Source organism: Panulirus ornatus, chromosome 4 (assembly GCF_036320965.1).
Source record: "Panulirus ornatus isolate Po-2019 chromosome 4, ASM3632096v1, whole genome shotgun sequence".
Lineage (NCBI taxonomy): Eukaryota > Metazoa > Arthropoda > Malacostraca > Decapoda > Palinuridae > Panulirus > Panulirus ornatus.
In genome coordinates, this window is record NC_092227.1 from 3,421,320 (window position 1) to 3,435,362 (window position 14,043).

Here is a 14,043-nt window from a genome sequence, read left to right on the forward strand (position 1 = left end):
GCAGTTGTGTATTTGCAGTTGTCTAGTGCTACAGTAGAGCATCTGATATTATGACATTCCACTCTGATATTTACTGTAACACTGACAAAGTCGTAAAAAAAAAGGAAAAATAAACCATACGTCTTTTACATCAGATGTTGGTTGACTATATAGCCTTTAAGCCTGATATTAAGGCCAACAACATCATTTTGTAACTACCAGTCCAAATGAAACAGTAAACACCCTTTTTAGGTGTCCATGCTAATTCTAGGGCAATACGTTCTCACTGTACTTATGGCCCCTGTTCAGATGTCTGTATGAGTGAATAGCTGCTGTCGTGGATGTGAATCAACGAAAAACGTACTGATTATTTAATGAAAAGTAAATTTTTGTAGTTACCAGTTGAAAACTTCATTGGCTGAAGAGTTACATTTTATAAGCACTATAGTTTGTGCCGACGCTTTTCAGAAAAAAAATAAGTTCGCAAATAAAAGAAAAAGATGTACGAAGTGTATGTTTGTAGGGGAAACTTTCTTAAATATTCATACATTTCTATTGGTTGTTCAGTTTTTCTGTGATATAAAATTTCAGTAATAGGGAACACACGCACTCCGTGGTATGGTGTTTAGTGTTGTAGGCCATGAATCAGCTCGGGTCCGCCCCGGGATGGAGCCGGCATGGGTTCCAATCCTGGGTGCGGTAGTAGGCCCACGGTCACTTCCAACCGTTCATCCTCCTCTGGAGATTGATCTTTAAGTGGGTACCTGGCTTAGGCTGGGATGTGTGTACATACACATAAGACTAGAGACTAGGTGTGTGTGTGTGTGTGTGTGTGTGTGCGCTCGCGCGCATACCTACATAACAGTAAAGACATGATACATATATACATAGTTAGGAGAAGTGGCAACGCGAATGTAAAACTCTCGCCCCTTAATACGCAGATAGTAATCACATGGTAAATGCATATATTCAAGGCAGAGAGACGGGACAACACGGATGTGAAACTTTCCCAGTAACGCATAGGGTAGTCGCAGTCTTCGCGGTGTCGTAGTTAGCTTTACTGACCACGAGTCAACACGGTTCCCCGTGGGGACGGGCTCCTCATGGATTCAGACCCAGGGTGTGCATTTGGCTCACGCCCAACCCAAGTTGCTCATTCTCCCCTCGGGGTTAGTTGATAAATGGTTACCTGGTTTAATGATTACACACACGGGCTTTCCTGATGTAATGGTTAGCCTTCGTTGGACATTATTCATGCATTGGTCCGCCCAAGCTAGAATCCTGGGCGCGGCAGTTGGCCCACAGCCAAAGTAGCCGTTCATCCCTCGTTCGGGGTTGGTGAATAAATGCGTATCTGGCCTAGGCTTAGGGTATATGAGTATGTATGCATATAAAGGTAAACATGGTACATATACAGTGTTAAGAGACGGGGCATCACGAGTATTGTTGCCTCTCCCCGTAACACAAATGTTTACCACACACAAGCATGTGACAGCCACTACCGCAAGGGTATTGGGAAGGTGAGCGACAGTGGCGCAGTGAATTATCACTGTAGTGGCTCTCATTGCTCCAGTCTTATTTTTTTTTCTACCTCGCATACACCTGTACAGCTGTTCAATATATAGTTCAAGAGACGCATCCTGTACATCTTATAAATAACATGCGACGTGTAACTCATGCAAATTATTCCTAAAACTCAAATTTTCTTGCATGAATGCTAGGCGCTAGTCCTGCCTAGTGGTAAATCTCCTCACAGATAAAGTTCAAGATAAGGCCTGGTTGTGGGTAGAGGGTCCTCTTATTTCGGTACATTACACTTGACTGCTGGAGTGGGAATGTGAGCAAATGATGACATTTTTACCTCTGCTCTTGCCACTGTGCCTCGCAAAAGCGAAAAACTGGGAACAAGTCGGTGCACACACACACACACACACACACACACACACACACGCGCGCGCGTACACTATACATATATGTGTGTGTGTGTGTGTGTGTGTGTGCGCTCTCCCTCATAATGTAATAGGACGGTGACTGATGTAATCTCCTTCAGGTTCCTTCATGTTTGCACAATATGAGACATTCCTCTGTGCTTACACGAATCACTTTTACCTCACTCTTGGTTCCTCTCTCTCCTCCTGTCCGACTTTTCACCTCTCTCACACGATCCTGCTTCATCATTCCTTCCCGCCTCCGTTTTTCCTGTTTATCTAAACTATTTTTTTCCTAAAACATCATTATTCAGCTTTATGAATAATTTCTTTGATCCATCATTTTATATTTACATTCTCATGTCATATTCTACCCAGTGCTTTTCGCGCCATTGATGAATCATGTTAAGCCCTTAACCGAAGAATCATCTCGAACATTTTCTTGTCATAGATATGGTATTCATCATCACAGGTTGTACTCTTCACTTCTAAAATGCTCCAGGACACCTGACAACTCAACTCTTTCACCTTTGGTAAACTTACTTGGGCAATCTGCAACCTCCCAGCCTATCGAAACTTTTCTTCTTTTCCAGATAGTATAAACATCCATCTGTTCTTCCAACGTCGCTGTGAATACTCTGAAAACTTATATTTTCGAAGCCTTTCCAGCTGTTAAGGGGAAACTGAAGTAATGGAAAAACGAGGTGAAGGAGGATTTGGGGGGTATTGCGACCTGAAAATTAAGGAGGATGAGACGCTTACATGGGAAAGAATTAAAGGAATTAATGTGATTTATGACGAGCGACGTGCTACTTGCTAGCAGAGTGAACCATGACATATTTAGAGGTTAATGTAAATCATGGAATAGCCTGTGGCTGTGGATGATAATCGCTGGTTTTGGTACATTATACAGTACAGCTTGAGGGTTTATGCGTGCTAATGAGGTCATTGTTCGTTTGTTCCTGACGCTACGTCGCTAAGACGGGAGAAGCAACACTGTATATATATATATATATATATATATATATGAAGAAAAATAGATTAATTTCATGAAAGATGATTTTTATAGTATATTAAACGTATATGTTACGAATTTAGTGTACAAACCATTGATATTTCGGTGCCCACAGAATAAAACGAAATTCGTTCACATGTATGTATTAAATGTTTTATGTATGGCACGTATTCATGCTTAATGATCATGAGCCACTGATTACCATTAAAGTCATCATTTCCTTTAATCAGAGTTTTGCTATCAAGGTAACGTCTGTTATTAGCTTGAGATTATCAAACCGCTCGTTATTGTTCGCTATATATTTTTGTTAGAGGCATTAGTAGATACAGGAGTTATCAACGCTGAAGTTGACATTTTTTGGTTAGAAGTGTTATACTCACAGGAGTTAATAACGTTTAGGTCAAGAGGTTGTATATCCACAAGTAGAATGAGAAAATATAAAAAAAAAAGTTAGCAAGAGGTTCGACTGGCTACGTTTCTAAGACAGAATACCTCCGTCCGTGTATCCCTGCCTGTTGGTTCCTCACCTTCCCAGGGCTTTGTTACCTCCTCCCTCCCTCCCCATACTCTGTGAAGGAGTGGTGTATGTGATTACTATTTGTGGCTGTATTACAATTCGATCGTTACGGGGAGAAAGTTTTTACACTCGTGTTGCCCCCGTCTTGTAGCCTTGTATGTATGTAACATGTCTTAATGTTTTGCATGTATACACCACACACACACACACACACACACACACACACACACACACACACACATGCTAAGTGTGTGTGTGTGTGTGTGTGTGTGTGTGTGTGTGTGTGTGTGTGTGTGTGGAGGCATTTGCGTGCACGCGCGCATGAGGAACTCGCATGTTCGTGAAAGCAGAATCTTACATCGGCGAGATTTACAGTAGGTGTAATGATTACCTCCACCTCAGCGGAGGAGCCTATCGGAGCAATCGTGCGGGAGGAGTTGCGCGTGTGGCCACGCACGTCTGTGTGAGGGAAAGTGAGGCCTGTATGTCACTTGTCTGAACCTCTCCTCACACCCTGTGATGAAGACTCCCTTCTGCCTCGTAATGAAATGCGGATTGATGGACTCCTCACTGTTTAACTCCTTGGCTTTGGGCACTAGTAATAAGACTGATATGGGATACCCACTCGCTCTAGGAAGGTGAGTTTTGCGTGTTCAGCTGTGTGTGTGTGTGTGTGTGTGTGTGTGTTCTCGGTGCCTGTTCTGTTTGTCCGCGTTGACGCGCGAGAGAAAAATATCACGTCAGTGTGATCAGGTAGTGAGATAAGGCCGGACGAAGCACGAACCTTAACACACACACACACACACACACACACACACTCATACTTCTTGAGTCCACTTTCCCATCCACCAAGCTGTTTGATCTGGGTGTCTCTCGTGAGCCACGATCTTCTGCAGAACCCTGATAGATTGAGTCAGTATTATCAGCAGTGGTTCCACGTCCTGCAGGCTAATATTAACTCAGACCGGAGTAACTGGTGGTAACTGATAAGAACCATTGTGTGGGGTTTCTTTGTCCCTGAGATATGTTGCGGAAGTTATTAATCTGGAGGGAAAACAGTCCAGTTTGCGAGGGTTGCCGTGATGACGGGGGATTACGACTACGGTCTTTCAGTTGGGACGAGGCTATGATTTCTGGGGATCGAGGATCGTATAGCTCACTGTCGTAAGACAATTTGGGTTACGTTGGATTTGGTAAGTTAAGGACAGTACTGCGTTTAGTTTGAATCGCTTCTCAGTTTTCCCTAAACAAAGACATACGAGAAGAAGGTCTTGTTCGTCACTGCCTGGGGCAAAGTGTTGTGGAATGAATGTATGTATTTGTTCGCTTTACCAGGGAGGGAGGACGGCTCACCAGGGAGGGAGGACACTCGTAATTGTGTCCTCCCTCACCCCTAGGGACGCACAACGTACACTCAGGACCTTAGTCTTAATACGAATCGAAAGATGTGTTTGGTTAGGAGTACAGCGTTATTCATGCCTGGCCACATGTAGGCCATTATGCTGATGGGCATGTGTGAGAATTGATTGTTTTTTCCATTCTTCTTATTTTTATTGGATATGATATACGGATTCCACACCTCAGAGAAATACACTGTCCACGTACTGAAGTGTGAATTGGACTCTCTCTCTCTCTCTCTCTCTCTCTCTCTCTCTCTCTCTCTCTCTCTCTCTCTCTCTCTCTCTCTCTCTCTCTCTCTCTCTCTCTCTCTCTCTCTCGTATTTCAAGATAACGTTTTAGATCCTCGTTAAACTATTTGTCTATCTTAAAAATCTTTTTTCTTAAAAAAGGAAATTACCATCTTGGTCAAGCTGTTATATTTCTTCCTTAAGGACAATCGCGCTTCAGCGGGAGTTCGAATGATGTATGGAAACTTCACAATTGTCGACATGTTTCACTGAGGAACTCCGCCTCACCAGGTGTACACAATGCAGAGTTCTAACGCTCTAACACAGACCTGGAGACGTAAGCTCTTACCGCCGTGTCTGGGCCAAACTTGATGGCAAGATGGGTCTACAGGTCTGTGTGTGTGTGTGTGTGTGTGTGTGTGTGTGTGTGTGTGTGTGTCTGTGTTGGGTGTTGAAACTTTGTGAATTATATACACCTGCTGAGGTGGATTTCTTCCGTGAAAACATGAAACATTGAAACTCCTGCTGAAAAGTAATTATCCTTATAGAGTAGTGCGCATTGTGTGAATTGTGCATTTTATACAGTGTGCCTGTAAGTTGTCGCAGTATCAAATACTCCATATTTCCCTCATACGTTCAGCATTACTCACAAATAATGAGTCTCCCTGAACCCCTCTCCCAACCTCCCCTTCCCTGGAGAGTCGTTGACGGAGATAAGAAACGACAGCGGGTCCAGGAGCAAGTCATGAGGTACACCGCTGGTTAGGTTTTATGCGTCTGGCGTGGGAGGAGAGGAGAAGGAAGACGAAAAAATTGATACTCACTGATCGAAAGATGGCGTTTTTGGCCGACGCCAGACTGTATTTATCTTTCTATCTTCCCTTTTTTGGCGCTTTTGGCCGACGTCAGACTGTATTCATCTTTCTATCTTCCGTTTTTTTTTTTTTTTTTACGTGTCTGGTTTTTGAAGGCAGTGCGGGAGATTTCTTTGGGCCATTTATCAGGCAGACGGTCCATCACGGTTCGTTCACCGATCCTTTTTTTTTTTTTTCATCTTTACGTTACGGTTGTGGCGGCTGTACCATTGTGTTGTGTGGGGGATTTGTGGTGTTTGATATCTTCCACCTCTTAAGATTCTCATTAATGACCTTCCTCGTTTTTTTTTTTATCAGTTTCTCATTCTTTTTAACACTTTTTTTTTTCACCCACCTCGTTTGTGAGTGATGCATGCCAGTATTTTGAATGTTTATTCCTCATCGTCTCTCATAAACACGATGACAGCACCGGCTCTCTCTCTCTCTCTCTCTCTCTCTCTCTCTCTCTCTCTCTCTCTCTCTCTCTCCCTTGGCAATTGATCTCACGTCCAGCGGGGGGGTTCTCAAACATCTTAAGTGGTCGGTCAAGTGTTTCAGCACACCGCCTGAGCACCTAGAGAGGGTCTGTATCAGGGCCATAGCGTCTTATATTGATATCATACCTTCTGCCTGAACCTCCATGTGACGCCTTTGGTCATCTCATTGCTTCCCATGATGCAATATATATATATATATATATATATATATATATATATATATATATATATATATATATATATATATATATATATGATATATAGAACTAGCCTTGACCACGGCACATTACTTCATACTTTTCAAACAGAACCATATTATTCTTAACGCTTGTACGTTCACTGTGCTGACTCCAGAACCAAATACTTCTGATAATGGACACAACGTGTCCTCAACCTCCTCCTCCTCCCCCTCACTCGTTCTCTCAGTACACTTGCCTCTCGATGGCTACACAAAAACCCTAACTGTCGTCCTTTCGACCGAATTAGTTCGTTCCTCCTGTACCAAGCTGATACCGTCAAAGTCCTTCATTTGAGCGTCATAGAAATGACACCCGCGGGAGAGCAGTGTGCTAAAGGCAGAGACTATACCGAAGTGTTTAAACTCTTTCCATCACTGTAAGTAATTGCACCGAGGACGGTCTAGTACATGTACAATTGTTCAGAATCATGGGGTTACGTCGCTAACTGCCCATTAGAGATGAAAAAACCGTAATTGAATATATTCTCTCAGGGTACAAATGTATTTATGGCCCCTTGCTGATGACACAAGCTGTGTATCGGAGACTTTACTGGGAGAGAGAGAGAGAGAGAGAGAGAGAGAGAGAGAGAGAGAGAGAGAGAGAGAGAGTTTCTTATTAGCTGTGATGGGAGAGAGAGAGAGAGAGTTTTCTTATTAGCTGTGATGGGAGCTGTCCAGGGCATGTGAAGCGGACGGGGGAAAACCACAGGACGATCTGAGGGAGCTGGTTGTGTGTAGGTGGTGGCTGTGGTTTCAGTGTATTACACATGCCGGCTGGAGGGTGGATGTAGGCGAATGAGGTCTGTTCTTCTGTTTCAGGCGCTATCTCGCTAAAGCAGGAAAGGGCAAGGATCAGACAGGAGCACCTACCTACTTTGGTCAAGTCTTGTAACAGTACGAGCTTGATATGAAGCCTACATTATTTACTTCGAGGGGGGAAAAAATTCCGTTTGTTGGATGGGCCATCTGAGGATAAGGACCTGATGTAGGCTAGGGCCTTTATAACACCAACAACATTTACCATATGTCCAACTCGTCCGTTGACCCTTACTGTTGGCCAAATGCATTTTCATTCATGAAGTCCCTCGAGTTTTGTAAAAACAACTTCATGTCTTTCTCTCTCTTGATTCCTTTTTAAAACTCACGAATATAAAAGCGTCTTGTTAAATCAACGTAAAAGAGATTTTCTTTTCCATTTTTCTTTCTTTCAAGTGTTGCCCTTGGAGTGAGAGGCACCTAGTAAAGGTGATGTGTATTTTGCATCATTTTTTACTCCCTTGGGCACGACAGTACGACACCATCGGGTACGATGGACTGGCTATCGTATCCAAGAATTGTACCGTTGTCTTCAAGGGTCGTACGTCGTAGTCAAAGGTCCTACCGACGTGCTCAAGGGTCGGTAACGTCATGATTAAGGTTTGTACCGTCGTGCTCAAGGGTCGTACCTTCGTGATTAACATTCGCACCGTCGCGTCCAAGGAGTTCAAGTCATGGATGATGAAAACAATCCGTGGATGTCTAGTTCAGGATTTTGGCTGTACGTATAACCACAGAGCCACCAGGTTGGGTCCCCTCCCTCCGTGTTACCATGAGTCCCCTCGCCTGCCCCCTGCCTTATCCTAACCTCACCCCGGACCTCACCCTCATAGCTTGAGTTATCCAGTATGGTCGTCATACCGTTAAGACACGCATTCTTCATATCTCCCTCTCTATATATACCGCCCGTGACAACATGAGACCATAGTTCGAGGCTCTTGTCATGGGTCACACTTACTCGAAGTAGCTCCGTACGATATCAAGCCATCGTTATAATTCGACTCTCTAGAAAGTGTGGCCCAATGCCATCTTCTTTTCTATCACACGTCCAGATCACTTTTAGGAACGTGGATTATGTGTGACTCGGTATGTTGTTCCTTAGTCTTAAGTGCGTCTCGCTTCCTCCACTTTCATGGGCTATTGATTCTCGATGAGGTCCATCGCTCGTCCGTTCCCGTTGCTTCAGCCCGCCAGATCTTTCTATATTCCTTTATTCATGACCGATTCGTCAGGAAGGGAAGAAGATAATGGGATGGAGAGGTGAAGAAGGAACGATTGAGAAATGGAAAGATAGTTATACACTAGACAGATATATTATATAGGCTATACTGAGGTGTGCTGGTGTGGTATACTGGAGACGTATATTCCATTGCCTTGCTTCCATATATCCAGTAAACCTAGTGTGGTAAAGTTCCAGGTCTTCACTCTGGCCCTGGACCTTTGTCTTCAGATTTCCCAACACCCTGTTTACCCTCCGCGCCTCGCCCATGGCCCCGTGTGTGACTCATGTCTCCCTCTCTCTCCCTCCGGCAGATGTCTGCAAGACTGGACGACACAAGTGCGACCGCCACGCCGTCTGCAAGAGCTTCAAGAGGTTCCACCGGTGCTCCTGCAAAAGGGGTTGGGAGGGCAACGGACGCAACTGTAAAGGTAAGGTCAGCTTTCATCATGACCCACCACCACTTGTCTTACTTTTGACCTCTGACCCTCATCAAACCTCCAGCGTACAGGAGACCCTCTTTTTCTTTTTATTGATAAAGGGTTTTATTAGAGGTTTGATTTCAGGTATATTTTTTCCCCCTTAAACAAAATTCAACACAAACCCGTCAGCCATATGAAATGATAATGATAATAATGATAATGATAATAATAATAATAATAATAATGATAATGATGATAATAATAATGATAATAATAATAATAATAATAATAATAATAATAATGATAATGATAATAATAATAATAATAATAATAATAATAATAATAATAATAATAATAATAATAATGATAATAATAATAATAATGATAATAATAATAATAATAATGTCTTGATTAAGATTAATACAACTTTCATTAGTAAGTTAGTCTTCAACATCCTCAAATGCTTATAGTGTTGCTCTGTCATTTGCGAGGCGACGCCGTAAAGAAATGTAATGTTCCATTCCCCTTCTACGCCTGCTCCACTGTAAGCCCTCCACCGCTGGTGTGGTAGACTTAGAATAACTGTGGTTCCCGACACCTGGCGAGCGAGACGCACCTGTCGGAGCTCATCACGATTGTTTTCCTGAACGTTCCTTGTCGAGTGGTGGGAAAGATTGGCTGGCCTCTTGGGACCTCGTTTCAAGTACCTGACTCACACCGCCCTGACCTACCCTGACCCCAAGATTGAATCCTGAGTGAGGCATTGCTGGATGGAGGAGTTCGTTCCTCTCTCGTGCGTGAGGTTTCAATATTCGTTGAAGGCGAAGGTTGAATATTTAAGGGATATTTACTTACCTGTCTACACAGCTTCTAAAATCTGCATAACTTTGATAAATTATTTAAATCGCTTAGAAAATATATCAATTTTTTCTGGCGTATTTTGTATGATAGAGAAAGTTCTTTGACCATTGGTATTGTGGTGTTCAGGTGCACGGTCCAGTAGGGTGTGGTGACCTTTCTGCCGAGGTTAGTGGAGGTCATATGAACATAATCCGACGTTCGAGCAATGTTCACAAACCTTTGCGTGGGCAAAAAAGTCATAAACTCATGTAGACACCTTCAAGGAATTTCTGATCTTTGTACGAGCTAGATTTATAGTCATATTACGCATTTTCTTTAAGGCTGTTACATTAGATGTGTATGTAGATCTGCTCCGTCATTATTAGTCCTACATTATCTGTTGCTTCAGTATAGAAGCCTTATTTGTCTTCATTCGTCGAGAGTCTAAACCTAGGAAACATATGACCCTGGTTAGCCGACCTAGCAGGTGTTGGTGGATTGTGGCGTCCGCTCTCGCTGAAGAAAGGGATGACGTACCTCGTCAGGTCAGGCAGGGTAGCGGGAGTGTGTCCGCTCCGCGTCTTCCCCAACACACGTCTAAGAACGATTTCGATTTCACCTTCTGCAGTCACTGCGTCGAGTGTGATGGTGAAATAGCATGTTTGAGCCCCAGAATCCCTGGGAGGGCGACACTTCATTAATGTATACAATAGATACATAATGACCATCAGAGGAAAACGTGAGAAATGTATGTATAGGTAGGGTGAAAAGTGCGTCATGATTTATATTGACCGCACCAAATTTACTTCAGTCCTCTACAGTATACACAGATTCTTATCACCAGCTTAGTAAACTACGTACTCAACTGTACCACCGTCAGTGACAATTTGGTGTCTCCTCCTCCCTCAGACGTTGACGAGTGTCGGGTCCGCAACGGCGACTGTGTCCACGTATGTACCAACTCCCCGGGGAACTACACCTGCTCTTGCTACCCCGGCTTCGTGCCGGACGCCCAGGACCCGCATAACTGCGGGGACGTGGACGAGTGCGCCGTCGAGAACGGTGGCTGTGAGCACGAGTGTCAGAACACCATTGGTTCCTTCTACTGCACGTGTGGGAACGGCTTCACCCTGGCCACCAACGGACGCTCGTGTATAGGTATGTCCTCCTGGTGATCTGGCTCAGTTGGGCTCACCCCCCACAGCTGAGTAGTAGTAGCTGTTAAATACTAGTAGTAGTAGTAGTAGTAGTACTAGTAGTAGTAGTAGTAATGGTAGTAGTTGATGTTATAGTTGTTAGAGCAAAGTATTCTTATAAGCCCGATGCAAATGAGAGTTGAAATCTAATTACCTGTGACGAGGGAGCAATGTTTGGTTACTCGACCTGAGTCAAGTAACGTAGTAATGCTGCGTCGTCACTAACACCACCTCCTCTTGTGATCATTAGGATGATATCCGCTCCCAACATTAAGGGAAATCAGATGATTTCCTTTACATTACCATTATGTGTACACGTTTTCTCCTTGACGGAGGAGACACTGGGACCTGCGCCTGACCCTTTGTCTCACTGCGACCGATCAAGAATCTGTCGTCTTGTGTTGGAAAAGAACCGATCGTCTTTGTCAAATCGGTGTCGTGCTGGCAGTTCACCAGCGGAGTGTACTTGGAAACACGACTCTCCAACGCAGCGATGCCACGATTCCGATGGCATGGGAGATAGAATCGAACCCCCCTTTTCTTTTTTTTTTTTTTTTGTGCCCTTTGGGTCTCACTCCAAACCAGTGAGTGTATTTGTCAGGTGACACGATGAGGGAAAGAATATATATTTCAGTCATGGTTTCTCCCTTTTCTATTTTCTGTTTCTTTCTTGGCGGGTTGATAGAGACGGGTGGTATTCACAGAGGGAAAAGGGGTAATTTCGTCTCGTAAGGACAGCGTTAGAGGTGAGACAGAAGGCTTAAAAGACCAAATGCGGCGAAAGTGTGTGGCAAAATTGACCACGGGAGTATTGACCCCTTGAGCACGGAGGGACGACCCATATTGAGCACGTAGGGACGACCCATATTGAGCACGACGGTACGACTCTTTTGAACACGATGGCACGGCCAGTGATCCAGGTACGTATCTAGGGGAAATAGCGCCCATTGCAAGCGCTGAAATTGTTTCCCTGGCTTGATTAAAAATGTACATACAGTGGTGCAGAGATCATCTAAAAATATTTGTTATTGCGGTTAAAGATCAGAATATTTAACGCAGGGAACAAATTAGAATATAAAGGATGATAAACGGAAGAACTAAAAAAAAAAAATGCTTTAATTGAAAACTGATGGAGTGTACACTTGGAGACATTGTTCTCACATTTTCCTTATGCAACGTATGCATATCAACTGAATACCAGGAAGTATTTACTACCGTTTAGGTCATGTGTCAGTTAGTTACAGGCTTGAGTTACGTGTGAAGGTCAACGCCTTACATGTAAGGTAAGGGGTGGCACAAAAAGATCTGTTGCTGATACATTCTAAAATAAGCGTCAGCCTCTGTTGCTGTGTTAGTATGTTCCACGAAGCCAGCTTAACATAGATCAAGAATAACAGCGGTGCAAAGATCGTGCACGTCACCGCATGCCCAGCCCAGAGAGGCTAGGCTCCTCTAGCTTACGTGAAAATTGACAAAACTTGGAGATACTACATGAAAATATATATATATTATATATATATATATATATATATATATATATATATATATATATATATATATATATATATATATATATATATGAGAAAGATAATAGCTGAGGGTTAAGTGTTGTACCTGGATCTTTCCATCGTACTCAAGGGTCATACCATATCAAAAAATCGTAGTCGCGCTTAAAAAAAAGAAGTACCATTGTGCTGTAAGATCGTATCGTCGTGTTCAAGGGTCGTACCGTCTTGCTTATTATGGAATTGATGGACTGTTACAGAGTGGAACCCCCTGGAACAGTGGAAAATATGATCAGACACGACAACATATTCCGACAACAACTGTCTCCATCGCCTCTTCAGACATAAATATCAACAGAAAACGGTGAAGGTAGCAACGGCCGGCCACTGCTGTTGCTGCGAAGTAATGCAAGGCAAATTCAAGGCTGAAAGGCGCTAGCATGACGGTGTACTACCGAATGGCATTATGGCGTGCAAGGCGAGAGGTCTGCTTAGTCTGGTGCGGCAGAATAGAGTAGTTCGTCGCGTTTTGCACGCGTGACAGGACGAAGTGTCTGTGCTGCTGTTAGATGGGGTGGGAGGGGGTGATGGTGTGAGAAAAGGAACGTTCTGCTGTGCACATGACATGGTATTGTTTTTCCTTTTGTCTGGGTGTTTTTCTTTTTTTTCTAGGAGAGAATCAATTTACCTGAAGCCAGGGACGCATCTAGGGGAAATAGGGCCTATGGCAAGCATTGACATTGCGCCCCTGGCTTGATTAAGAATGTACATACAGTAGATGTATACAAAAATATATGCAGTGTAATTATAAACTGTTGAAGAGTTAGGCCAAACTTAAGTATTCATAAACTCTTAAATACTTAGACATTTGATCAAAATTGTAACGTAGAAGCTGTAATTTAACTGATAGTAGCAAAATATTACTATGGGTGAAAAGTAGGCGTTTCTTTTTTATCTCGCAAAACCAAACCGTTAAAAATGTCAGTCTGGTGGCATATGTCAAAAAACAAACCTGTTGAGTGGCGCCTCCCTTCAAGTGGCACCCAGGGCACCTGCCCTGCAACCTGCCATACCCTAGATATGCCACTGCAGTGATCACGGCAGTGCGACCCTTGAGCACGAGAGTACGCCACTTGAACACAACGGTACGAATCTTGGGTATAGCTTATCATCGTGTCCTTTGATCTGACCCTTTAAGGCTAGGCCAAGAGATAGGCCATCATACATATGGGTCGTTCCGTCGTGCTGGAGGGTCGCACCTTTGCACTTAAGGGTCGTACCGTCGCACTCAAGGGTCGTACCGTCGCACTCTAGGGTCGTACCGTCGTGCTCATAAGTCTTACCGTTGTAGGTCGGGGGATCAACTATCTACATGTATAATGGGGTAAT

General features: G+C 43.6%; 1 protein-coding gene across 1 annotated transcript in view; it reads left to right on the forward strand.

Moving 5' to 3' along the window:
- LOC139765239 (uncharacterized) overlaps positions 1 to 14,043 on the forward strand; it is a 120,228-nt gene that overhangs the window by 69,218 nt on the left and 36,967 nt on the right. Inside the window, 2 exon segments of the mRNA XM_071692579.1 lie at positions 9,006 to 9,122; positions 10,863 to 11,111. Of these exon segments, the coding sequence (XP_071548680.1) occupies positions 9,006 to 9,122; positions 10,863 to 11,111 (366 nt within the window).